Raw genomic sequence first — 27129 nt, forward strand, 5'->3', positions numbered from 1 at the left:
GATAACAACTAATACGAATACCAGTTAACAAAATACACTCAACATGTTCCATTGTCATTCTAGTATGTTCTAGCGTTCACAGAATCAAGATAGATAACTCCTGTGAATGTTGACAGCTGTGTTTACGAAGACTGGTCGCATCTCGACTACAGTCGAGAATGGGTTTTATGGGTTTTAGTTTTTTGCATCTCGACTGCATTCGAGAATGGGAGGGAAAGAGTTAATGTTTGGAGACCACAACAATGACAAGGCAAAACGGATGGAAGTTAGCCATTTGTGGTTGATTAGTTGTAAATTCCATCACTTAATATTTGGAGCACCACAAAAATGATGAAGCAAAAGGGGTGGAAGTTAGCCATGTTTGGTTGGTTAGTGGTAAATTCTTTTAGTTTATATTACAGAACACAAAATGACAAAAGCAAAAGAGTGGAAGTAAATGAATATAATAATTATCACCTTTTTTATATTAATTACTTAATTTTTTTTTTAATTTTTTTAGCTTTGATTATTTTTCAAACATACAGGTTTCAAAAATAATTAAAGCTTAGAAAAGAATTTTGTTTAAACACAAGTGTATTAATATACCACAACAGCACCCATGGTATATCATGGTTTATTACCCCAGCGGTCACTCATAACAGCACCCATGATATATCATGGTTTATTACCCCAGCGGTCACTCATAACAGCACCCATGATATATCATGGTTTATTACCCCAGCGGTCACTCATAACAGCACCCATGATATATCGTGGTTTATTACCCCAGCGGTCACTCATAACAGCACCCATGATATATCATGGTTTATTACCCCAGCGGTCACTCATAACAGAGAAAATAAAAATCATAATTTCTCACTGAGAAATTATGATGCATTGGTCTAACGAACAATACTATTGGACAATTTGAAGCTTACAAACCAATGACTTTGTTGGTACTAAATATGACGTCATCACGATTTGACAAACACACAAAATGACGTCATGTAGTTTAAAGAGTTTGCCTTTATGGGTCTCTGTTTTTGGTGTTAAATTAATAACAAAATATCATTTTAATGCAATTCATTATAAATTTGGAAGAAGAATAAAGAGAACTTGTGTTTTTAAAAATTATCTATGAACGTGATTAAATTACAACGTTATAGTAATTCTCAGAACAGTGCGTAAAGTGGTTTACATCGTTCCTATACAGGTTGGCCTTCGTGCATGTGTGTCGAAATTAAAGGCTTTTAGAGAAAAATAGCTGAGGTAATAAATAGAATAACAAACTCGGTACCAGTTATCAAATTTATGTCCCTCGTGAAATAATTTTTATTTGTCACTCGCTAAAGCTCGTGACAACTGAAAATTATTTCACTCGGGACATAAATTTGATAATAACTGGTAAACACGTGTGTAAAAGCTGTTGATGATGGAATATGTTTTACTACATGTAAAAATGTAAAAGCTGTTGATGATGGAATATATTGTTTTACTACATGTAAAAATGTAAAAGCTGTTGGTGGTGGGATATATATATATATAATGTTTTACTAACACGCTCTAATGCTTTCGTTGCAGGCTGCATGATGTCGCACTCTGTCTCTAGTGTTGTCACTGTGTGTGTGTGGCTGTCCTCATGTGTTACATAGACACGCAGCAAGAACTCTCACTCTGTCTCTGTAGTGTTGTCGCTCACTGTGTGCACGGCTGTCCTCATATTACACGTACACACGCAGCAAGAACTCTTTTACTCGTAACCCGTAGCTTGTGTCTTGTGTTGTGTACATGTTAACACAAATTCTGTGGTGTTCTTTCTTTATTTGGAGATTTTTTCAATTTAAAAAAAAAAATTCACAATGTGTCTTGTCTTGTACATTGTAAATGTAGACATGTTAACAGAACTACTGTTGGTGGAAGCAGGGTTTCTCCCACAGGGTACGAAGGGTAAAATTACCTACCCTGAAATCTTCAAAAGATTATAGTACGAGAACTGCTGTTTACAATATGTTAATTAAAAGTATATGTACATAAAATGTGGTGTCCAATTTCAAAAGATTTCAATCCATTAGGGTCAGTTATGATCTGTTTTGTTCTTATTATGTCCTTCAATATTTTATTTTTGGGGGGCACAAAGCCTGTGGAGGTGTTTTTGTCACTTTTTTTGTGGTGGGGGGGGGGGGGGATATTTTTCAAATTGTGTTTACTCCACGGATGTATTCATAATGTTAACAGGAACTTTTTAACATATATATGTGTGTATATATTTATATTAGAATATGAGGAATATAATTTTTCAGATTTTTATGTTATTTTACTAGTTCCTTGCCATGCAGGCGAACCGGAAGGGACTGTAAGTTTTGTCTCAGCCAGTCTGTTAATCCATTTGTCTCATATACATGTATAAAATTTCACTCCTCACTGGCATTTTCAATTTGATTTGGATGAAACCTAGCATTTATTTTATTATAACCTTTACACTATCAAATTTTATCTTGGCAGCCTTCAAACAACTTACCATTGATAATTGTTTTCTTTTTCTAAATAATACTTTGTAGTACAAACTAATGGCATACATGTAGCTCCTTGCTTGTCAATGATAACATGGGCATTTATTTGTGTGTATGTGCAATATGGATTTGTGGTTGTGAAAATAGATAAATTACCAATGCAGCAGTAAATTGTGTTTACTGGCCACTAAGAGGAACATGACTTTAAGCTGTAATATTGACATTCAGGAGAATTTCATGTTGATATTCAATGTAAATAGTACATTGTACCTGCCTGGTCTCAAATGTTGAATAAAAACCAGCTGAGCTAGTGTCATTATCAGAGTTTTGTCCCCTTTATCACTCCAGTTACTTACTTTTTGAGTTCATTTCCATTGTGTAACTTGAAACTGTTTTATTCAGTGAATTTGTTTTTTGTGTTTATATTGTGAGCACCAGCTTTGTAGTTGTTATTTTATTTTTTATTTTTTTAAATTTGTTTTTGACTCTGGTATAAACGTTGGAAAATGATTTAAGAGTACATATGTACATTGTAATGGTGTGTGGTGAGTTTTAGTTCTAGATTTACTATTTTATAAGTTGATTACTTTAATTCATAATACACATACAAAACACTTTAATTGCTAAGTGAATAATACATACAAGAAACAAACCCTCTCTCTCTCTCTCTCTCTCTCTCTCTCTCTCTCTCTCTCTCTCTCTCTCTCTCTCTCTCTCTCTCTCTCTCTCTCTCTCTCTCTCTCTCTCTCTCCCTCCCTCCTTCTCTCTCTCCCTCCCTCCCTCCCTCTCTCTCTCTCTCTCTCTCTCCACACACACACACCCTCTCTCTGTCTCTTTCACACACACACACACACACTCTCTCTCTCTCTCTCTCTCTCTCTCTCTCTCTCTCTCTCTCTCTCTCTCTCTCTCTTTCTCCCCCCCCCCCCCCACCACAGTTTACTAACCATACATATATATTGGACTAGTTTAGAATATACTGAGTAGTTAGTCATTAAATACTCCTTTTCTTTTACACAATATTAAGTGCTAGCTTTGGGTGAGGAGAAACTTTTGCCATATTATTCTTTAAACTTCAAAAATTGCAACAACAAAAAAACCCAGTTATTTTCCTACAAAATATTCATTACCTGAAATTGTTTCGCCTAATTAAAAAAATAATTGCCAACTGTCTTCAGCATTCACAGTTGGCGAGTGTTGGAGCTAGTCCTGATATTGGTGAACCACATACACGTACTAGCTAGCCTGTTGTAAATAATGGTGTAATCTTCAGTACGTTGATTATAGGATATTAAACGAGCTTCCATTTCACATCTTGTTTATGTCCTGATTGAAATCATTTTCAATTGTCACAAGCTTTAGCGAGTGACAAGCAACATTATTTCACGAGGGACATAAACATGACAAGAAATGGTAGCGAGTTTAATATCCTATTTATTACACGTAATTGATGTTAATTTATATCATTCAACTAGTTTGGTTGATGTTTCTGTACGGTTGTAGTGCGCAAATCGATGACGTCATCGGGTGACATAAAAGTGTTACATCCCACTTGGCATTCTAGTGGGACGTATCGCTTTGATATGTACCAAGATATTTTTAACCATATGGGTTTTAATTTGTTATTACTGCCCTGTTACAGCAAAAGGCAGTATGCAGGCCTCAAATTTGGCAAATAAGAGGGCAAGGCCATTTGGCCTAAACAGATGAAATTCTTTCCTCTTGTTTTTTTGGTGGGGGTGGGGGGCATTATGTCCAGAAGGCAGGGCAACATGGTAAACTTAAAAACAAGTGATATTATTATTAATATAACACAACAGCACCCGTTTGAAATAAACAAGTGTCAAGTTTCATAATACTTTTAATAAAACAACTTTCAAGAGTTGTGTTTGAGTTTCATGACCAATTACTAACATGCAAAACAAGATAGGGCCAGTTTGGCCTGGAAACTCTCTTTAATTTTCAGGGCATTGTATTGGAGCATATGACTAGGGCACTGCAGCAATAGCCAATGATTAATAAATCAGTATTCTCTAGTCGCCTTGTTAAATTAAAAAAAAAAAAATCAATTTTTTGACTTTCAATTACTTTGTAAAACCTCTACCAGATGAATGAAAGGCACAAAAAGTGATTTTCGCAAAATTGTTAATATTAATTCATCAAATTCTTCTTATGCCTTAGCAGGGCAGATTTCAATAGGGTTTCTGCCAGAGGGTGCAAAGGATGAAATGATGTATCTTAAAATCTTGGAAAGTAATGGATACATTTTTATAGTTAGAGAACTGCTGTTTATAAAATTTGTCACAGTACATGGAATGTGGTGTTCAGTTTGAAGAGATTTCAAACACATAGCCACCTAGTAGGGGTTCTTATGATCTGGTTTGATTTTATTATTATACAGTAAAGTACACTTAGAACGAACATGCTTAGAAACAACTACTACCTGTACATAGAACGAACTGATCGTAAAGTCTTGTTTGATCTCATTATACATTAATAACTAACTTATGCTAACTACTGCTATAACGAACATGCTTAGAAACAACTACTACCTGTACATAGAACGAACTGATCGTAAAGTCTTGTTTGATCTCATTATACATTAATAACTAACTTATGCTAACTACCCCGGTACTGCTATAACGAACTAACTATCATGGTCCCATCCAGTTCATTTTAAGTGTACTTTATTTTATATTCTGGCAGAAGGCTATCGCATTTTGTTTGTGAAATGAATCTGATAAACAAACTTACAAGTAAATAAATATTTTGTAAAATTATGTGTTCATATTTTATTTATTTTAATATGCTAAATGCAACAAATTCCACTATTTGGGGTTGGGTGGAGGATTCTGTGAAAAGTTTTTTTCCCAAAGTATTTTTTTTTGGGGGGGGGGGGTGCTCTTTTTTAGGGGGGTTGGGGGATGCTCTGTTAGGTCTCTACCTACAATATTTCAAAGTAAACCAAAATGCATTGAATACATACTTGGAAATATAACCAGTATGACACATGTGTGTCAATGATTTCATCTGCACAATGAATGACGTCATTTTGTGAAGCGACGTCATAACTTAATGCGGCTTCCCCAGTCTTAGATCTGTGTAAAAGCTTACCAAAATGATGTCATTTCAGAAAATGACATTGTTTCGTAGTCTCTTTCTATTTACATTTGGAACATTTTGACATGATCCTAACTTGTTATTCACAAAAAAATAAATATTTAGGATAATGTGGATAATAAAGAAATTATTACACTCACGTGTGAATCATACTGATTTTACAAAACTCATGTCAGGATTATCCTTGCTCTCGCTCGGGTAATACAATAATCATGACACTTGTTTCATAAAATCAGTGTGACACAAGCTTGTATGATAATCTCTATATACTACCTGGCAAATATGTTTTCTCCTTTCCCCTGCCACCCCACCCACCCAAAAGAAGTTATTTTTATCTGTGAAACTAGATTTTTTAAGCACTTTAAAATTTTGGGAAGGGTGTATGTTCCCAGCACCTCACCTTAGATCTGCATGTAACATGTCAACATGTCAACATGTATCTGTTAGGCCGACATGTACAATGCATATGGGGGCTTTTCAACTAATACCATAAATCCTTTTATAGAAGCCTAGGCTTCTATTTATTTCGAAACGCTCTTGAGATGCGGCCTCTATTTTGTTTTCATGCTGAATTTTCTAACATAGCCTTATTGTAAGGTCATCTTCTAGTGTAGGCTTCCAAACTGTTTTATATATATATATATATAAATGAAGTTTTTTCCATATATATGGAATGTTTTACCATGCATCCTCCCACTCTCAACCACAGAGTACATTATTGAAACACTAAGATGCTCTCCCCTTAAATACCTCCATCTTATCAAGACCCTCCCCTCTTGTCATTGTGATGTAATTTGACCATTATTATTGGGGTTTATATTTAAATATTTAGTTAATTAATTTTTTATGTTTATATTTTTGTGGGTGGTTTTGGTTTTGTTTGGTTTTTTTGTTTGGTTTTTTTGTTTGTTTTTTTTTTTTTTGGGGGGGTGTTCTTAATAAATGCTTGATACATAGCCATTGTTTAATTTATAAATAAATTTGATAAATGGTTTTGAAAATGTTGTATAACTCTTTAATTAAATACGAACACCTCTCCTTCATAACATTTATAATAAATCTTTTTTCTTCTTTTTTTAAAAATTATCAACGACTTTTTTTACCCATATTATTGACAATTTTAGGCTGAATTTTGGGAGATTTTTTAAAAATTGTTTTTTATTTTTATTATGCAGTAATCGAGCACCTGTGTTCTCATATATTGCCATTATTCGTTTCTCAAAACCACTTGTTGAATGTGGCTTTGTACCAAACAAGAACGTTCCATGTTAAAGTTGGAGGTGCACTGTCAAATATTTAGGGAGTAAAAACAGCTGTGACTGATCGGTAGTATTATGTGACATTGATTATTTGTACAAATACTATTATCCATTGGCAATAAATAAATACACTTTTATTTCTTATGCAGTGGTTATGCAATATATACCAGAAATGGAACTGCGATTTTCAACAAAAATGAGGGTTGTTAATAAAAACATTAATTAAATCTCTCAAATTGTATGTGACCCCCTCCCTATTTTCTTGCAGGTAGATTAAATGTGAGGTTCCACACTTTTTATTGGCGTACTGCCTGGGTGTGTTGATACGCTGTTTATATCAGTTTTGTTAGAAAATGTTAACACTATCTGCAGTAGGAATTGATTTGGTCTATTAGAGCCACAAATGACTATTTGTGCAGAGCATGTACCAGCTGGTGGGAAGGGGAGGTAATCACATTTTGGAAAGGCTCCATAGCATTATTTATATTTTATTGCCTTTGAATCGTGTAACAAATTGCCCAATCAGAAATGCTGTAACAGTTTTTCATAGATAGAAGTTATTAGTTATCAAATATGTAACAAGTGAAGCATGTTGCACTTGTCAATAAACATCATTTCACAAGCCTTGATAATAACAGGTGCAGAGTTTTATTGTTCTATTTATTACCCTAAATATTTTTTTTTTCTTTTAAAGGGGCATATCCTAGTTTTTAAATACTCAGGCATATTTTTTACTATTATAGCCATTTTTGATAACTGAAATCATACTTTGCTTAGATTGTATTGTTTAGATTATCCATTTCCATACATTCGAAGTGTTTTTGGTCATCCTGCTGTTTTTAATATCACAAAATGCATTTCTCATATTTTTAAAAACGCATGTGCATCTGAGAAATAACAGTTATGGAGTCTAGTTTTAGTCTATTTTTAGAGGGTATTTCACCATTTCAATGTCACAGACTCATGTTTCACTCAATTGTAACTTTATCCAAATGTGTTAAGGTCTGCAGATTAATTAAAATTTGTCTGAATTTTCACAGATTGAAAGTAGATTCTGTCCCTTTAAGAACATAGAATTTTAAGATTGTTTCAGTGGAAACAATTTTTAAAGTCTTGTAACAACCTTCTCAGAAACATTTTATTTTCAATATACATACCGTTCTTATTATTTATATCATAGAAATGATACAAACCACTTGACACTTTATTATAAGTACATGTATTGTAATAATTTTCTCATATTTTTTTCACTTTCATAGATCTTTATAAAAACAAACAAGAAATATTTTCAAAATTAAAATAAAATCCATTCTTAAGGTGACCTGTAAACAGTTTGGTGAGACATTTGCTCAAATCTTCTTTTTTTGTTTTTTCCTTCTTTTTTTCCATTTACCCCACCTTTTGCCGGATTGAGTATGCATGCATAAATTAACTGATAAAGTTTGATATCGGTCTGAAATCCTTCTCTTAAGTTCAACTGGTTTTCTTAATTGTATTCAAAGATGTTATGGGTGTAACATTGTTAAATAAGTTGTAGTCCACCGAAGTGATCCATATACATATAGATCATGTTCTAAATAATAAATTTCAGCATCCTGTGTTTTGAATTACTTTTGGTCCATAAACAATAACGCAAAATAAGACAACTTGCCCATATAAAATGACGTCATCAGGTATGACGTTCCCTGACGACGTAATTTTTACGTTCATTAAAAAAATTAACAAACTTCCCTTGCTACATCTGGACCAATGGGATGAAAAGAAAGAAAGAAATGTTTTTATTAATGACGCACTCAACACATTTTATTTACGGTTATATTGCGTCAGACATATGGTTAAGGACCACACAGATTTTGAGAGGAAACCCGCTGTCGCCACTACATGATCTACTCTTTCTGATTAGCAGCAAGGGATCTTTTATTTGCACTTCCCACAGGCAGGATAGCACAAACCATGGCCTATGTTGAACCAGTTATGGATCACTGGTCGGTGCAAGTGGTTTACAACTACCCATTGAGCCTTGCGGAGCACTCACTCAGGGTTTGGAGTCGGTATCTTGATTAAAAATCCCATGCCTCGACTGGGATCCGAACCCATTACCTACCAGCCTGTAGACCGATGGCCTAACCACGATGCCACCGAGGCCGGTCCCAATGGGATAATGTTATGTTGTAATGCATTGGTTTGACGTACACTACTATTGGACGATTTGACACCAACAAACCAATCACCTTGTCGGTACTAAATATGACGTCATCATGATTTGGCAAAGCACACACAATGACGTTACGTAGTTTAAAGAGTTTGTGTTTATGTCTTTCTGGTTTTAGTGTTAAACTTGTAATAAAATGGTTGTTTAATGCAATTTATTATAGATATTCTTTACAGAATATATAGAACTTTGGGCTTTGAAAATTATCCGTGAATCGTGAATAAAATACAAAGTTAAAGCAATACCCAGAACAGTAAAGTGGTTTACGTCGTTTCTATATACATGGATGTGTAGCCTTTGTAGGCTACATTGAAAATAAAGGCTTTTAAAAACCCCAAATACCTAGGGTAATAAATAGAATAACAAACTCGGTACCAGTTATTATCAAATTTATGTCCCTCGTGAAATAATTTTCATTTATCACTCGCTAAAGCTCGTGACAAGTGAACATTATTTCACTCGGGATATAAATTTGATAATAACTGGTAACTCGTTTATTATCCTCTGTTTATTATCCACGTGGTTCAACATAACCAAGTTGATAATAATCGTACGAAGCACATGTGTAATAACAAGTTTAATGAGGTCATTGTGGGAAGCGATGTCATAACATGGCGTTGCTTCTCAGTCCTAGCTCAGACGGGACAGTTGAAATATGACGTCATTTTGTCGTCTCCTAGTTGTGGCTGAAACATTTTGAGTTGGGTTTTGTTGTTCATAAAGAAAACAACAATATTAATATGGATAATAAAGAAAATAATGCATTCGCGTGCAAGTTGTACTGATTTTACTTGTGTCAGGATTCATGTATTTCCCTCGCCTCGCACTCGGGTAATACATGAATCTTGACACTCGTTTCGTAAAATCAGTATGACACACAAGCTCGTATAATAAATAATCTTTATGTCCTCACTAGCACTTTAAAGGTTTACACTTCTTACCTTCAGTAGCCTACTCCTGGTTTTAGTCCCCTACCAGTCCAACCAGACGGGACTATAGGTTTTGTCTTCGTCCTTCTGCTTGTGTGTCTGCCTGCCTTGGCCTTCCTTGCCTTGCCTTGCCCTGCCCTGCCCTGCCCTGCCGTCTGCCCTGTCCTGCCGCCTGCCCTGCCCTGCCCTGCCCTGCCCTGCCCTGCCGCCTGCCCTGCCCTGCCCTGCCCTGCCCTGCCTCCTGCCCTGCCCTGCCCTGCCCTGCCTTGTCTGTCCATCTGTCCCACATATAATTTTTCAGACTTGTTTTTCCATAATGCCTCAAGATATTGAGCTGACATTTTGTATATAGGTCTATCACGTACTGTTACAGATCAAGTTTGATTTCAGTGGCAATTTCTGTGGTACATGTACATATATGTGCCATTCTGTCTGTGGGATGGTGCATATAAAAGATCCCTTGCTGCTAATGGGAAAAATGTAGCAGGTTTCCTCTCTCAGATTATATGTCAGAATTACCAAATGTTTGACATCCAATAGCCAATGATTAATAAATCAATGTGCTCTAGTGGTGCCGTTAAACAAAACAAACTTCCATGGCAATTTACACATTTTTTTATAGCGTTATGGCCCTTGAAATAGGAAAATTTGTATTAGGGACTTTGGGTGGGTGGGTGGGGGGTGCAATGCCTCAAGATATTCAGCTAAACAGATTTTATAGCTTTATCATGTACTGTTACAGTTGAAATGTTGACTTTTTTAGCCATATGAAAATTTGTATTCCAGTCTCTGGGGTTTTCTGCAATGTCTGACGATACTGAGCTAACCATTTTGTTTATAGCTTTATAGTGTACTGTTACAGATGGAGTTTGACTTATGTGTTTCAATTATTCAGTTACAAGACGACAACGCCCATCCCGATATCCCGGAACACCAAGAGCATCAGATATTCAAGCCGAATTTTGACCACTTGGACAGTCTGAAGGTGAACAAGCGAGTCGTCCCAGACCAGGATCACTTGCTAGAGGATCACGACAATAGGATGCAGCATGAGGGACCCGTCAATCTTCAGGTAATTATGGTTCTTTTTTTTTGGGGGGGGGGGGGGGGGGGGGGGGGTCAGGTATTTAGGGTTTTGGGGGGGGGTTTTCCCCCATGTACATGTATATATGGTAGTATTGTTTTAATTTTATTTTTAATGGGGGTTTTTCTCAAGTATTTACTAGTACTGTACTTATATTTTAATTTGATTTTTAATGGATTTTTTCAGGTATTTACAGTAGTTCTGTTTTAATTTAATTTTTAATGGGGTTTTTCAGGTATTTACAGTAGTTCTGTTTTAATTTGATTTTTAATAGATTTTTTCAGGTATTTACAGTAGTTCTGTTTTAATTTTATTTTTAATGGATTTTTTCAGGTATTTACAGTAGTTCTGTTTTAATTTATTTTTAATGGATTTTTTCAGGTATTTACTGTAGTTCTATTTTAATTTTATTTTTAATAAAAACAATTCAGGTTTTTATAAGGTAGTTCTTTTTTTATTTTTAATGTGGGTTTTTTTTTTAGTATTTATGGTAATCCTATTTTTCAAAAAAAAAATTAATGCATGTTTTAAGGTATTTATGGTAATTCTGTTTTGGATTGGGGTTTTTTTAAATTGGGATTTTTTCTCAAGTATTTACAGTAGTTCTATTTTTATTTTATTTTTAATGTTTTGGGGTTTTTTCAGGTGTTTATGGTAGTCTTGTTTTTATTTTATTTTTAAGATTGTTTTGCTTGTTAATATTTCTTTTCAATTTCAATTTCTAACTTGTTTTTATTTTATGTTATTAAAAATATTTGTCTTTAATTATTATTATTTCATTTTAAATTCTGTTGTTTTCTTTACCTTTTTTATGTCATGTTTTATTATGTAAAAGTTAAAATATTAATTTTAATTTCCTTAATTATTTAGTTTATTATCTCTCTCTCTCTCTCTCTCTCCCCCCCCCCCCCCCCCACACAATTACTAAAAAGAAAAAGCTTGATGTTTTCTTTGCAGGCATTGAAAATGGCTGAAATTCAGGCAGTCTACAAAATGTGATTGACTCAAGCTAATGTGTGAATATAAAAGTAAAATAATTGTCTGTCCAACAGGCAGAAAACTTCCCCGGCCCATGTGGGGGCGGGACGTAGCCCAGTGGTAAAGTGCTCGCTTGATGCACAGTCGATTTAGAATCGATGCCCGTCGGTGGCCTCATTGGGCTATTTCTCATTCCAGCCAGTGCTCCACAACTGATGTAACAAGGCTGTGGTATGTACTATCTATCTGTGGGATAGTGCATATAAAAGATCCCTTGCTGCAAATTGAAAAAAGTGCCCATGATGTGGTGCCAGCGGGTTTCCTCTCTATATCTGTGTGGTCCTTAACCATATGTCCGACGCCATGTAACCGTAAATAAAAATGTTTTGAGTGCGTTGTTAAATAAAACATTTCCTTCCTTCCCCCGGCCCATGGTGATGTTTACTGGCAAAAACCAGTTTGGATGACGGTATTTCCACCCCTCATACAATCCTTTTAATTAATATTTTTGTTTGGTTGTCTCCCATTAGGTACAGGAACCTCCAGGTGGCGTTGTGAAACACGATGCTGACGAGGAAGACCCCGATCTCAATGATCAACATCGACAACAACAACAGCAGGAGGACGACAACGCCGACCCCAACGAACCCAATCAACTAGGCCACGGTCTCGACAACTTGGATCAAAAGGTCCACTCATCCGTTGGTTTTAATGCATCGTTAAATAAAACATTTCCTTTTCCGTTGGTTTTAAAGTTAGGGGCAGGACGTAGCACAGTGATAAACAGGGTTATAGATTGCATCAATCAAATAGGCCACGGTCTCGATAACTTGGATCAAAAGGTCCGTTCATCCGTTGGTTTTAAAGTTAGGGGCAGGACATAGCACAGTGGTAAACAGGGTATATAGATTGCATCAATCAAATAGGCCACGGTCTCGATAACTTGGATCAAAAGGTCCGTTCATCCGTTGGTTTTAAAGTTAGGGGCAGGACGTAGCACAGTGGTAAACAGGGTATATAGATTGCATCAATCAAATAGGAAACGGTCTCGATAACTTGGATCAAAAGGTCCGTTCATCCGTTGGTTTTAAAGTTAGGGGCAGGACGTAGCACAGTGGTAAACAGGGCTTTAGGCTGCATCAATCAAATAGGCCACGGTCTCGATAACTTGGATCAAAAGGTCCGTTCATCCGTTGGTTTTAAAGTTAGGGGCAGGACGTAGCACAGTGGTAAACAGGGTTATAGATTGCATCAATCCTATAGGCCACGGTCTCGATAACTTAGATCAAAAGGTCCGTTCATCCGTTGGTTTTAAAGTTAGGGGCAGGATGTAGCACAGTGGTAAACAGGGTTGTAGATTGCATCAATCAAATAGGCCACGGTCTCGATAACTTGGATCAAAAGGTCCGTTCATCCGTTGGTTTTAAAGTTAGGGGCAGGACGTAGCACAGTGGTAAACAGGGCTTTAGGCTGCATCAATCAAATAGGCCACGGTCTCGATAACTTGGATCAAAAGGTCCGTTCATCCGTTGGTTTTAAAGTTAGGGGCAGGACGTAGCACAGTGTTAAACAGGGTTATAGATTACATCAATCAAATAGGCCACGGTCTCGATAACTTAGATCAAAAGGTCCGTTCATCCGTTGGTTTTAAAGTTAGGGGCAGGACGTAGCACAGTGGTAAACAGGGTTATAGATTGCATCAATCCTATAGGCCACGGTCTCGATAACTTAGATCAAAAGGTCCGTTCATCCGTTGGTTTTAAAGTTAGGGGCAGGACGTAGCACAGTGGTAAACAGGGTTATAGATTGCATCAATCCTATAGGCCACGGTCTCGATAACTTAGATCAAAAGGTCCGTTCATCCGTTGGTTTTAAAGTTAGGGGCAGGACGTAGCACAGTGGTAAACAGGGTTATAGATTGCATCAATCCTATAGGCCACGGTCTCGATAACTTAGATCAAAAGGTCCGTTCATCCGTTGGTTTTAAAGTTAGGGGCAGGACGTAGCACTGTGGTAAACAGGGTTATAGATTGCATCAATCCTATAGGCCACGGTCTCGATAACTTAGATCAAAAGGTCCGTTCATCCGTTGGTTTTAAAGTTAGGGGCAGGACGTAGCACAGTGGTAAACAGGGTTATAGATTGCATCGATCAAATAGGCCACGGTCTCGATAACTTGGATCAAAAGGTCCGTTCATCCGTTGGTTTTAAAGTTAAGGGCAGGACGTAGCACAGTGGTAAACAGGGTTATAGATTGCATCAATCCTATAGGCCACGGTCTCGATAACTTGGATCAAAAGGTCCGTTCATCCGTTGGTTTTAAAGTTAGGGGCAGGACGTAGCACAGTGGTAAACAGGGTTATAGATTGCATCAAAATCAAGGCAATATACGTTGTGCACAAAATACATAGCCCATAATAATCACACCCATATTAAATACAAACATGCTGACCTCCATATAATTTACCTCAAAACCACGGAACTGATAAGTTTAATTAGATTAAAATAACTTGAAATGCATTTCTGAATATTAACAACTCTATGACAGCTGTTAATGACAAACTGAACTAAAACAACCTTATACCACTCAGAAAAGACAAAAGTCGCCATTGTTCCCAAATTAATGAGATCTAAAGGTCCGTAAAAAGTAATTGCCCGATGCGTGGTCTGTCTGTGATCGCTGGGCCCATTAGGCTGTTTCTTGTTCCAGCCAGTGCAACATGACTGGTATATCAAAGGCTGTGGTATGTGCTGTCCTGTCTGTGGGATGGAGTATATAAAAGATCCCTTGCTGCATGTGTTATGCAGAATTATGTGCTATAGTGGTGTCATTAAAGAAAATAAACTTTCAAGGAGAGTGATTTGAAGAACTAAGTAGACTTGAAGATTTAAGTAGCCATGCGTTAGAACTAAATAGCCATAGTTTAAAATGTGCCGAGGTGATGTTAAATAATGTTCTTTTCTTTTTACATGTACATTTTTTCTATTAATAATTTTTATTTATTTTTTACTATTTTAGGACAATCGTGACGTTCAAATTGAAGGTAAGCAGTAACATATTTGTTAGTTTAAAAACACTGAAAAATTAATCGTTTACATTATTAAAACTTCTTTAAAAGCTTCTTTTCGTCTGCAGCTAACATATTTCAGTCTTAGAATTAAGGCACAGTGACTGTTTGAATCATTCGTCATCAAGTTTCTGTGTTTTAGTTATAGAACATATTTATACTTCTCCATATCTGAGTTGCTGTAATAGTTCCTTTCTTTGGATGACATGTAGGCACTAATGATGCAGAAATTACAGAAATTGGATATGGTGAGATACCATAGACTGGTATATCAAAGGCCGTGATATGTGCTATCCTGTCTTTTGGATGGTGCATATAGCAGATCCCTTGCTATCCCTTGAAAAATGTAGTGGGTTTCATCTCTAAAACTGTTAGAATAACCAAATGTTTGACATCCAGTAGCTGAAGATTAATAAATCAATGTGCTCTAGTGGTGTCGTTAAACAAAACAAACTAATGTAGCTTCATCACTGCATTCTCAAGACTATGTAATAAAATCTGTTATGAGTAATACAGTAATGCAGGGTTTGAACTTAACGATGGCACCGACAGGAATTACTATCATTGAGATATAAATCATTCGAAGGTCGGGAGTATCATCGACTGCACTTCTGTGCCATTGGTAAAGCTCCTCGCTGTTGGCAAACTGTATATGTACTATATACCTAGTGTACATGTTCTGCTAGTATTTAGCCTTTGTACATTTGAAATATGTCTACACACAGCAAACTAACCTTTTAGTCATGTTTATTTGCTGCAAAAGCCAATTTATAAAAAACATTCCGTGGGCAGGTTTAAAATTGCTGTCAGTGGTAATTTTACTGATGGCCATCTATTTAAAAACTTGTCATTGGAGACAAATTCTAAAATTTTAGCCCAGTCTATTTATAATAAATTGTACTAAAAGCACAAAGAACAGTGTAGAAATTTTATTAGATTGAATTGATTGAAAAGATATTTTATTGCATAAACAACAGGAGGATTGGGCACAAGTTTGCCAACTTACTAGGCCCTCTCTTCTATAAAAATGTTATGAAAATATTGTTTTTGGTGTGTGACGACGTTGGTAACTTTCAGAGGAAGACCCCGACGCCCAGTATAAATATGATGCTCAGGACCGGGAAGAAAACGAGGGTGAAGATCACCATGACAACCAGTATTAACAGCCAACTCGATCTTTATCTAGTGGGCACAAACATGAGGCTTTCTTTAACCATCGTCCGCATGTCTGCATCATGTAGTGCCGTCAAATATAGGTCGAGATAGCCCATCTGATGCAGATCTCAAAAATCATATTTCTTTAAAGACACTGTCTGGGGAGGTGTTTAGCTATTATACCATGAAATCCTTTATTTAGGTGGACTTAAATTGTCCCATTTTGTTGCTGTATTTTGTGGATTTCTTTTTCAAAAACGTTTTTTTGGGGTTGGTATGGGTTTCGAACTTAATAATATGTTTTTTAATATGAATTTTAACTTCATTCATGGATCAAAAAGGTAGCATAATAAGTTAATATAATAAATGTAGAGGTTATTAGTATTACCGTCGTGTGTTTCGGTATCGTCAATATCATATATTAGTAATAAAAATTGTATTATGCAAGTCTCTGGCAAGCTTAATATATTATTTTTATTACTAATATACGATATTGGCGATACCGAAATACACGAGGGTATTAATCTCTTGATCATATAATCTCAAGCTTAATACGTGTTTTTGTAAACTGCATTCGCAGCTGTAATTCCAGTCAGCCATTTTGTGGTATTCAAATGACCTAATAGAAATGACATCAAACTTGAATGACGTCATTTTGGATATCCTTACATGAAAATAAACATGAGGTTAACAAATTTTTGTTTTCTGAATGCTGGACAGCTTGCAGTGTAAAGTTGCTATTGGAATGTTTTTGTTTGATGACTGTGAATGCATACATTAATTATGGAGTGTTACTGTAGTATGTTTGCTTAAATGTCAATAAACCTAGTGCTGTAACCTCGTTTAATTTACATCTAATTTGCAAACTGGTCAAATTCAGAAAGTATTGGATCTGAAAAACAGCACAGACTTTGATTACACTGGATATGCTAACTATTATATGATAAATATATATATATTATAATTTCATTGTGTTCTTAAATTTGTTTACGGCATTAGTCCATGAAATACAAAAAAATTAGACTTAACATGATCAAAAGTCATTTCACAAATATATATTTTTCCCATTGATACTTAATATAGAATATTTGGGAAAATTGAAATTATACTTTTTCTTGACTAGAATATCATTGTCTCTATACTGTGAACTGAGAAAACAGATGTTTTCATAAAATTCTTGTTGTTCGCACCCAGCCTCCGTGTAATACAAACATGTGACCCAGTATGACTGTCCACCCACCCACTTATCCACCCCGGAGTCATGTGACCATCGTTATTGAAAACCTGCATCAGATGTTTTGGCTTCTCACATTTATAGTTAGTGTTTTCCCTAGATATTTGGCAAGGCATGGTAGACTAAACACTTTTTAGCATTTTCATAATTTTGGGGCTTTTAATTTTTATTAAAAACAAAAAGTTAATTGAAATTTTAAAAAATGTAATTAATCTGCTTGCTTTAATAAGTGAATGAATAACAAAATATATAACAGGCTTATTTTATTAATTTTTTTACAGGGAACATTTTGTCTTCAAACTCTCGATGAGCAATACTTCTAGTCTTATAACGAACCGTAAGGGACCATGATAGTTTAGTTTCTTATAGCAGTAGTTTGTTGTACACATTTCTACAAGTTGGTTATTAATGTATAGGGAGATAAAATGGGACTTTACGCTCAGTTCGTTCTGTGCAGTAGTTCGTTATAAGTATACTTTACTGTATTGTTTAATATTTTAAAATTGTGTAGAGATCTCTGAAATTTGTTTAGCGAATTGCAACGCGATACTGAACAAAATGTTCTCTGTTTTATAAAGGCAATTTTAGAATTGATTATAGAAAAAAGGCTTGTTTAATCTCAGGGCAGCATGGCACTGATTAAGTCAAGATGGCGCTAGACTATTGAGACATGATGCCGCACCATGCTAAAACAAGCTAGGGAAAACACTATTTATAGTTTATACGATGTGTAGTGCGTATTCACCTCCTCACTTTGTACTGACGTATACTTTTATTAACTAATTACTACAGCATTCATAGTCTCATTGTGCTTAATATCTCTGGCTTTTATTCACAAATTAATTGTTTTCTAAGTTTTCTTTCTAGGTCTGCTTCCCATGAATGCGTTTCTGCATCCAATTCAGTGCACGATTTTATCGATATAGTGCTTATAAATACTACCATTTCCATGTTTCCATTTCTGTGCATCACTATTAAGCACCAGAAAAAAGCGTTGATCATTTATTTTATCGATATAGCTCATATAAGTACTTGCCTTTCCATGTACGCATTTCTGCGCGTAACTACATGTATTCAGCACCAGAAAAAATAGATTGATCAATAAGCGATTTTTTTCCCCGTGTGCTGGTTAGGAAGAATTTGTGTTTCTCAATAAGATTCCAGTGCAAACACTTGAATCGTAATCATACTGAAACATTTCTAGTTATTTCTGTATAATTACAGTAGAGATTGTTTCTAATCTCCATAAAAAAAAATCTCACGACAAAATGTCAACTGAAAACCATTTCACACGGCTGAAACAAAAACAAAAACCTGTTTGCATAGTGAACATTTGTAACCTTAAGCCAGTTGTAACTACAATGAAAACAAAATCTATACAGAATAACGTCAATACTTTTTGTTCCAACTGGTCGAAGCAAGGAATCTAAGGAGATGGAAATATGACATAGAGTTCTTTCTTGTGGCTAATCCAGAATTGCCCATCTCACCATACAATAAATTAATACTATTAATATTCAGCGATTGATCGGGGGGGGGGGGGGCCAGGGGCCGGGGCCACCCTAAATTTAGCAACAGTTATATGTTAATTTTCATTGTTTTACAATCCCCCTCCAAACCTCCCCCAAAGTTCCCTTGGCATTCCACCTCATGTCATTGGGGCCCCCCTAAATGGATTTTCTGGATCTGCCACTGATATTACACAATACTACCCACCCTGGCCCCATTTGTTTTGGGTTTTTTTAGTGTAATAGCAGTTGGTTGTCAAACTAAGATTTATCGCTACTTTATTTATGTTTACACAAATTACAGGCATCTTCTGTTTTAAGAAGAATGAAAAAGCATCAATAACATCACTGTTCAAGGGAAATAAGCCATGCTGGGGGGGTTTCTTAGCCAAAAAGCAATTTTAATACAGGATTTTCAATTTTCAAATTTTTAAAAAAAGATTTTTTAAATAAAATTAAAATAAGACTTTATTGGAAATGGAATAATAAGTAATGACATCTCCTGATATTTAACTACAACTTGGCAAAACATATTTTTATTAATTTATTATGGAGTTAATCTATCAGTCTAGCACTGTGCGTATATTTAACTGTATTGAGACTTGTAGACATTGTTTCTGATATTTTTTCTTATTTATGCTGCATTCGAGTGTGTTCGTAATCATCATTATGAGCTTCTCACTTCAAAATGGCACCCGAAAATGTACTCGAGTTTAATATTACAAGTTGTAAGTTACATGGAAGGGAAAAAAACCATACCCAAGCACTATTCTCCTATTTAACGGAGCTTATTTCCTTAAAAGTGCATCTGAATGGAAACAATTTGTACTTGCATTTCTACAACTCGAAAATACCGATTTTCAAGCACACCCGAATGCAGCATAATGCTAGCCCCAGACTGTCAACTGTCACAACAAAGTTGGCCAACTCAGCGAACTCAGCGGTTGCGTTGTAGTTTCCCCAACTCGCGACTTACAACGGGTGCAGTCTGAATAACGACTAATGGTTTATATGACAAGAATCAAGTTGTAAGAGCGATCAGACTAGCAACTGGACAGTCGTAGAAGTCGTCACAGCAGAAAGTTGGTCAACCTTGTCGTGGCATTTGATAGTTTGAGCCTAGCATTAGCGTGGCATGGTCAGTGTATTTAGCTGTATTTAAGATGACACCCTTGTAGAAATTAACTGTCTCTAGTTTTTCTCCTTAATTAGTGTGCACTGTACAATATACCTGTACCTGTACCTGTATATATATATATATATATATATATATATATATTGAGATGTGACATGTAAGATAAACCTCATGTCCTGGATGGATGAAGTAGCCGGCGAAAGTCGACACCTGCACCTTTGACAGGCGTGTGCTACAACAGCTTGCTCTGGATGTGTATGTCAAGCTCTATGACCTGACCTGGGCCGGTTCTTATAAAAAAAACTTTTCAGACTCAATTTCTAATGCCATCACAAGCATACAATTTGTATGGCATTGCCATGATGTTCACGTCTCAAACTCTATTAGAATCTCGAGTCTAGACTCTAAAAGTTTTATAAGCACCAGGCCTAACCTAAGATAAACCAGCATCCATGTTGTTAAGAATGAACACCAATCAAAACACAGGTGGTACAAATCTGCCTGTAGCTTAATTAATGTATTTGAAATAACTTTGCAGGCCAGATGTAAGGAAAATGTTATGAGTGGGTGCCATTTTGTGCTCTGGACACAGAATGGCATTCTTTGAGAACAGATTTGGTGATGGTGAGGAAGATTGGCAAAATAAGTTGTGATATCAGCGACTGTGGTATCAGTGACAACACTCACAGGGCCATACTTAAAATAACAAATATATCAAAATATTTTAACTTTTTTTCTACAGAAATTCTATTTTATATATACCTTCATTTGCATTTATAACTTACTGCATTCATGAGGAATGTTATGAAAGCAAGAGCAGATTTGGAGGGGTTAACTTTCCTCACTTTTCTGCTATACGTGTACAAGTGTATTTAAAAATATACATATTATAAGATACTGGTAATTATTTTGATTTTTGTTTTCATTTAAAACATGTATGCTGGTATTAAAACCCAAACCCAAACTATGGTTTTTACACTTGCAAAAATGTTAAGCATTGTGTATGACATCTTGATTAAATTCTTGTGTTGTACAGTGTCCATAAACATCTCAATGTTACCTTTACTAATTGTTTTAAATTCTAATAATGTGTCTTTTTTTTTTTTTCTGCTTTTTTTTTTACTCTCATTTAATAATTAATACAAAACTGCATATTAGTACTGACTTTCGTAAATACTAGGTTTGATATACCAAAAAAGTATATGTTGTGACTAACGTTTTTGCCAATGTTTCTTTGCTTTCCGAATCTGTGAAACATTTTCCTTATGCATACATAGACTGTGTTGACTTTTTTGAATAGTTACTGCATGCCATTGTGTAGATGTGTAGAAATGTAATGCTAATTCAAGTTAAGTTAGTCTTTTACCAATGTTTCATTTTACAAAGACTGAGTATGTAAAAGAAGATCAAATAAACTACAAAGACTGAGTCTATACAAGTACTTCATTTTGAAAATAATAATTTGTTTATTAATTTTTTGTCCTGTAACTCCTGTTACTACTTTCATTCTAATAAAACTTAATTGATTTATAAATTACTTCAGAATACATGTAATACTTTGATATTATTTTTATTTATTTTTAGTTTTAGTTTTTCAGATTGTCAGTAAAATAAACTTTGTTTTGTTTTGTCATAGGTTAATTATATGAAATTGTGTATCATATACCTGTAAGAAAATGTATATATATGTTGGTATATAGTAGTGATATTGATCAAACATATCAATGTTTGTATTTGCTATGGACATGGTTGTATCATTTTTATTTTTATTTATTTTTTTCTAATTGGGGGAGGGGTTATTGATGTTTTCATATATGTTTATTTTTAAAGTATATTTTACAATGATTTATTATTAGATATTTACTATATTTTCTGTTAGAAATAATGTTTTCGTTTGCTATTTGCAGATAAAAAACAAATGGCGAAGCATATGGATGAAGTTTAACAGCCACAAGTGAAGTTTTGAAGCATTGACATGACAGCAAGACTGTTGTATAATCATCAACAACAAATGGGATCGACTATTGTTTTCATCTCTCAGGATTAAGAATGGTTAAAATATGTATATTAGAAAGTAAGAAACAAATTGGTCCTGGTTTCCTGTGTGCAGAGCAAGTTGGGCGTAAATTATTCTAATAGGTTTTGGTGGGATTGATTTGAACCATCCGATCTTTATGAGAAATAAGTCATCTTAAATTATTTTTTCATGCCAGGTTTATCTACTTTGATATATGTACAGTGAAACCTGTCTAAACCGGATCACGCTGGGGACCGATATTTATCTGATTTAGACAGGGCCCAGTGTTTATAGGGTCGTGTTGTAGAAAGTAGAAAGAAAATGTGTGATCCTGAGACTTGGCTGGTTTTGACAGGATTCTGTTTTTTTGTTTTCCAGGGTCCGGTTTGGACAATTTTCACTGTGTATCTGCTGTCACCTTATTGTGTAGATTAGTACAGTTTGAACAGCGTTGTCTGATCATACAGAGTTCTTACACGTCCTGGAAATCCTTGAATTTTGTGATTTTAAAATACAGCCCTGGAATGTCCTGGAAAAAGCATTAAATTTTTATAGTGTCCTGGAAATGTCATGGAAGTTTAGGCCAAAAAATTTATGGTTTATTTTGTTTGCATCTTTACTTTTGTTGTCTAAGTTCAGACAACAGTTTGTAATTAAAATATTCATTGATTCATTTTATGTCCTGGAAAATTAAAAATATATCCTGGAAAAGTCCTGGAAATGTCCTTGAATTTTGTTTTGTTAAAGTGTAAGAACCCTGTTATATAGGTCAAGAAGTAGCTTGTGTGTTTGATTTAATTAGTCAAACATTTTTAAAAACCTGCTCATATTTTAATAATTTGCTGTACATTATGTAGAACAAATGATTACATCTAAGAAATATTTAGGGCATTTTCAACATTTCAAGGCATTTTGTTTTACATAATATATGTTAATACACTGTTATTATGAATGTTAGAATATACAATGATTTTTTTTTTTTTTTTTTTTTTTTTTTTTTTTTTTTTTTTTTTTTTTTTTAAGCTTGTGAAGAGTATATTATTATGTTAGATAGAATTCTTGTTTTAAAAAAATAATTGTCAGAGAATATAGGATGTGGCTAACTGAAATGAAAAACAAAACAAAAGGTTTTTAGAAACCTTTATTCTTTTGTTCTATTGAGAATGTAGAGCTTTTCAAAATGGAGGGAAAACTTCAACCAGAAATAATCAAATTTGTTATTCTCATGTTGTGTTGAGAATATAGAGGTTTTCAAAATGGACGCAAAACTTCAACCAAAAATAATCAAATTTGTTATTCTTATGTTCTGTTGGGAATGTAGAGCTTTTCAAAATGGACGAAAAACTTCAACCAAAAATAATCAAATTTGTTATTCTTATGTTCTGTTGGGAATGTAGAGCTTTTCAAAATGGACGCAAAACTTCAACCAAAAATAATCAAATTTGTTATTCTTATGTTCTGTTGGGAATGTAGAGCTTTTCAAAATGGACGAAAAACTTCAGATAGAAATAATCAAATTTGTTATTCTTATGTTCTGTTGAGATTGTAAAGCTTTTCAAAATTGAGAGAAAAAAAACTTTCAACAAGAAATAATCAATTTCTTTTTTTTTATAATACAAATCTGTTTACATGGATTTCTTTATTCATCCTGCTTAGCAGAGAGTTATGTCCCTTTTGGCCAAAGCTTCTAAATCATGTGGGTATGTTTTGGTGGCATTTAGTCTTATTTTTCCATTGATTCTATTTTATAACATGAAATGTCGTCTTACATAAATCATTATATATATATATATATATATACATACACACACACAGAGAGTAAAACTCCTCTAAACCGGACACCCATGGGACCAAGTAAAAAATTTGTTTTTTAGAGGTATCCAATTTAGAGAGGTTCTCTTCTATCAGATATTTAAAAAGGTACCACGAAAAACTTCCAGTTTTGAGGGAATTCCACTTTACAGAGGGTCTGGTTTTGAGAGGTTTTACTGTATATATTGGGTGAACTTGTCAATAAACAGGACTGTGATTATGAGGCAAACGGTCGTCCACATTGCCTAAAGCTTACCGAGTTTCTTTTGAAGCACCTGATAAACTTGTTGCCAAGATTTAGTCCGATATTTGTTAAAGTCACAAATCCTTGTTAAAGTTGCAAACCCTAGTTAAAGTCACAAACCCTAGTTAAAGTCACAAACTCTAGTATCAGCTCATGAAATTGGACGCTATGTTTGGTTATAGAGTATTCTCATTTTGTGATTACATGTAGTCGTACCGACTTGTCGCTTGCGATCGAATCGTATTGTGACAACACCTAAATCGTAATGACTTTAGTCTCATACGTTCCGATTTTTGTATGGTTGACAATAGGGTCTCCGCGAGTACAAAATATTGGACTCTTGGTACTCGAATGACAAAGTCAACCCGGACCCGAGTACCTGACACTTACACTAGATGATGATGATGAGATTAAGGAATAAAGTAAAATAACATTATGCATCTTAATTCCAGCGCTGAACATGGATGCCAAATCATGCCATTGTATTGCATTTAGAAGTGCTGTGACGGACGGACGGCCAGTTTAGAAAGAGAAACTAGCGCATGATCATGTAATGATTGTGTAACTTATATCGTTGATTATCTACTGCTGAAATTATTGTCCTACATTGTCCATTGTATTGTAGTTGCTCATTATATTCCACCTTGTACAGGTACTCGAGTCCTGTGAACGGACTCAAGTCATGCTAGACTCGACCCATTCCCGAGTACTCGTGGAGACCCTAGTTGACAAGTCACATAATGCGAATGCTGCTTAATCTACAAACCTGTAAGACCCCTGAATAAGTTACAGTAGAGTGAAACTAGAGTCTGTAATGTTGTAATGGGGAACTACCCTCCACAAATAAACTACAGCTCTCATCTCCATAACCTGTACTTGCATTTTCAGAATTATTAAAAATGTATTTTGTGGTGTTACAAATACCAGGATGACCAGACACTTCAGATGTATGGAAATGGATAATCTGAACAATAAAATATAAGTGATTTATGGAAATCGCTATTATAAACAATGATGCGTAAGTAATCCGATTTCAGTAAATCGCTATTATAAACAATGATGCGTAAGTAATCCGATTTCAGTTGTCAGAAACAGCTCTAGTAGTGGACAGTTTCTGGTAATGTTTGAAAACTAGGGTATGTGACTTTAATTTTGGTATTTGAGTTACTGAAAGCCAAAACTGGTTGCCCGGAATGAGGTTTGGGCTGACCTATTTTTAGATTACCTGAAAGATTCTGTATTGTCAGAATATCTGTTTGTCTCTTAACATGTTTTCATTTTTCGTTCACACGTTTAAGTGGGTGACGAGAAAGAAATATGTTTATGTTTGGAACATATTGTGGTGAATTTGACGAAGCCTGTTTTTTCTTAAACGCATGTGTTTAAGCATTGTAAATACACATAGTTACACACGCATGTATGTCAAAAACAGGCTTGGTAAATTTGGCCCATTACTTTTTATGTACTACATTTTATGGTAGGGGAATGAGGAGGGGGATTGACAGTTTTTATATTAATATGTTTTTGTTGTTTTTCATATGCTGAGACTAATTTTAAATAATAAGTGACATGTATGAGAGATGGGGTTTTTATGTTAAGAATATTCTGTTTTCTATGGTGCTGGGAGTATATATAATGATGGGTGAATGAAAGGGGGAGAGACAGTTGTTTTTATTTTAACATTATTTTGCAGGGGTTTTGGTGTGTGTGTGTGTGTGTGTGTGTGTTTTTTTTTTCTCTTGGGACTAATTTTAAATGCTGAGTGATGAGAAGGGGAGGAGGGGTATTTGTGTGTATACTTACTATTTTATTTTGCACTGGGACTATAGTATGGCAGATGAATATTGGGGGAGGGGTAGATTTGTTTTTTCTTTTCTTTTTTTATGTGTTCAAATAACCCTGTATGATTTTTATGTAATTGTAACAAGGTGAATTGTTCACTGGAGTATATTATCAGTGTTTAGGCAATTGGAGTTGTGAATTTTAGTCCACAGGCAAGAGCTATGCCCCTTGGTCTGTAGTCAATGGGAGGGATCATATCGGGGCTCACAAAGTAACACATGTTGTTTTAGCCTGTTTTCAGACATGTAGAATATGTTTTTCTTTGAAAATTATTATAATGTGGCTAATAAAAACAAACATTTGTTAGCCAAATATTAAATATTATAGCCACATAAGACAAAATGTGAAATTTGGCAATTGGCATACCCTTCCTTCGACTCCTACGTTAACACTTCTCAGACATCCATAAATCAGAATTTTATTTATTGTTTCACATAAAATTCACTTAATTTCATATTGTTGACAATATTCATTTATGAATCGCATCATAACATCATAGCGTACTTAACTGTGGAGAAGAGGTTTAGCGTGTTGTGGGACATGATTTAAATTAATGTTTACAGCTTTAGCTTGTTGAGGGTTTGTAATAAATAAAAAAATATATATATATAATTAAAAAAACAAATCTCAGACAGATCATAAGTGCTGTATCTACTTGCAGGTGATTATGGGTTAGAAATGTTTTAAAATTGAATACTGCATTTCATGTGCTTAAAGATTTTTCAGCCAGTGTCCCATAACTGGTATATCAAAAGCCATGGTATGTTGTATCCTGTCTGTGGGATGGTGCATGTAAAAGATCCCTTGCTACTAATGGACATATTTTATTGGCTTTCCTCTCTAAGACTAAAAATTACCAAATGATTGACATCCAATAGCCGATGATTAATAAATCAATGTGCTCTAGTGTTGTCATTAAACAACATCAAACCTCCATGTACTTTAACAAATATTTAAACAGCAATTTAATCTATCTTAATATACAAATAGATATCCATTAATTTCCAAGATTTGGGGATATGTAATTTTAACCTTTGTACCCT

General features: G+C 34.8%; 1 protein-coding gene across 6 annotated transcripts in view; it reads left to right on the forward strand.

Annotated features, from left to right (window-relative positions):
• LOC121390686 (putative uncharacterized protein DDB_G0271606) overlaps positions 1–23179 on the forward strand; it is an 86400-nt gene extending 63221 nt beyond the window's left edge. For 3 of the 6 annotated variants that reach the window (XM_041522561.1, XM_041522560.1, XM_041522563.1), the window contains one exon: positions 1561–2808. In XM_041522561.1, the coding sequence (XP_041378495.1) occupies positions 1561–1569 (9 nt within the window). In that variant the 3' untranslated portion in view covers positions 1570–2808. Of the gene's footprint in view, positions 1–1560; positions 2809–10904; positions 11082–12601; positions 12761–15090; positions 15116–16216; positions 16296–22078 lie in introns of those variants that run through there. The other 3 variants (XM_041522564.1, XM_041522565.1, XM_041522566.1) reach the window with 3 other exon arrangements.
• Positions 23180–27129: the final 3950 nt, after the last annotated feature.

This window comes from Gigantopelta aegis, chromosome 15 (genome assembly GCF_016097555.1).
Source record: "Gigantopelta aegis isolate Gae_Host chromosome 15, Gae_host_genome, whole genome shotgun sequence".
Lineage (NCBI taxonomy): Eukaryota > Metazoa > Mollusca > Gastropoda > Neomphalida > Peltospiridae > Gigantopelta > Gigantopelta aegis.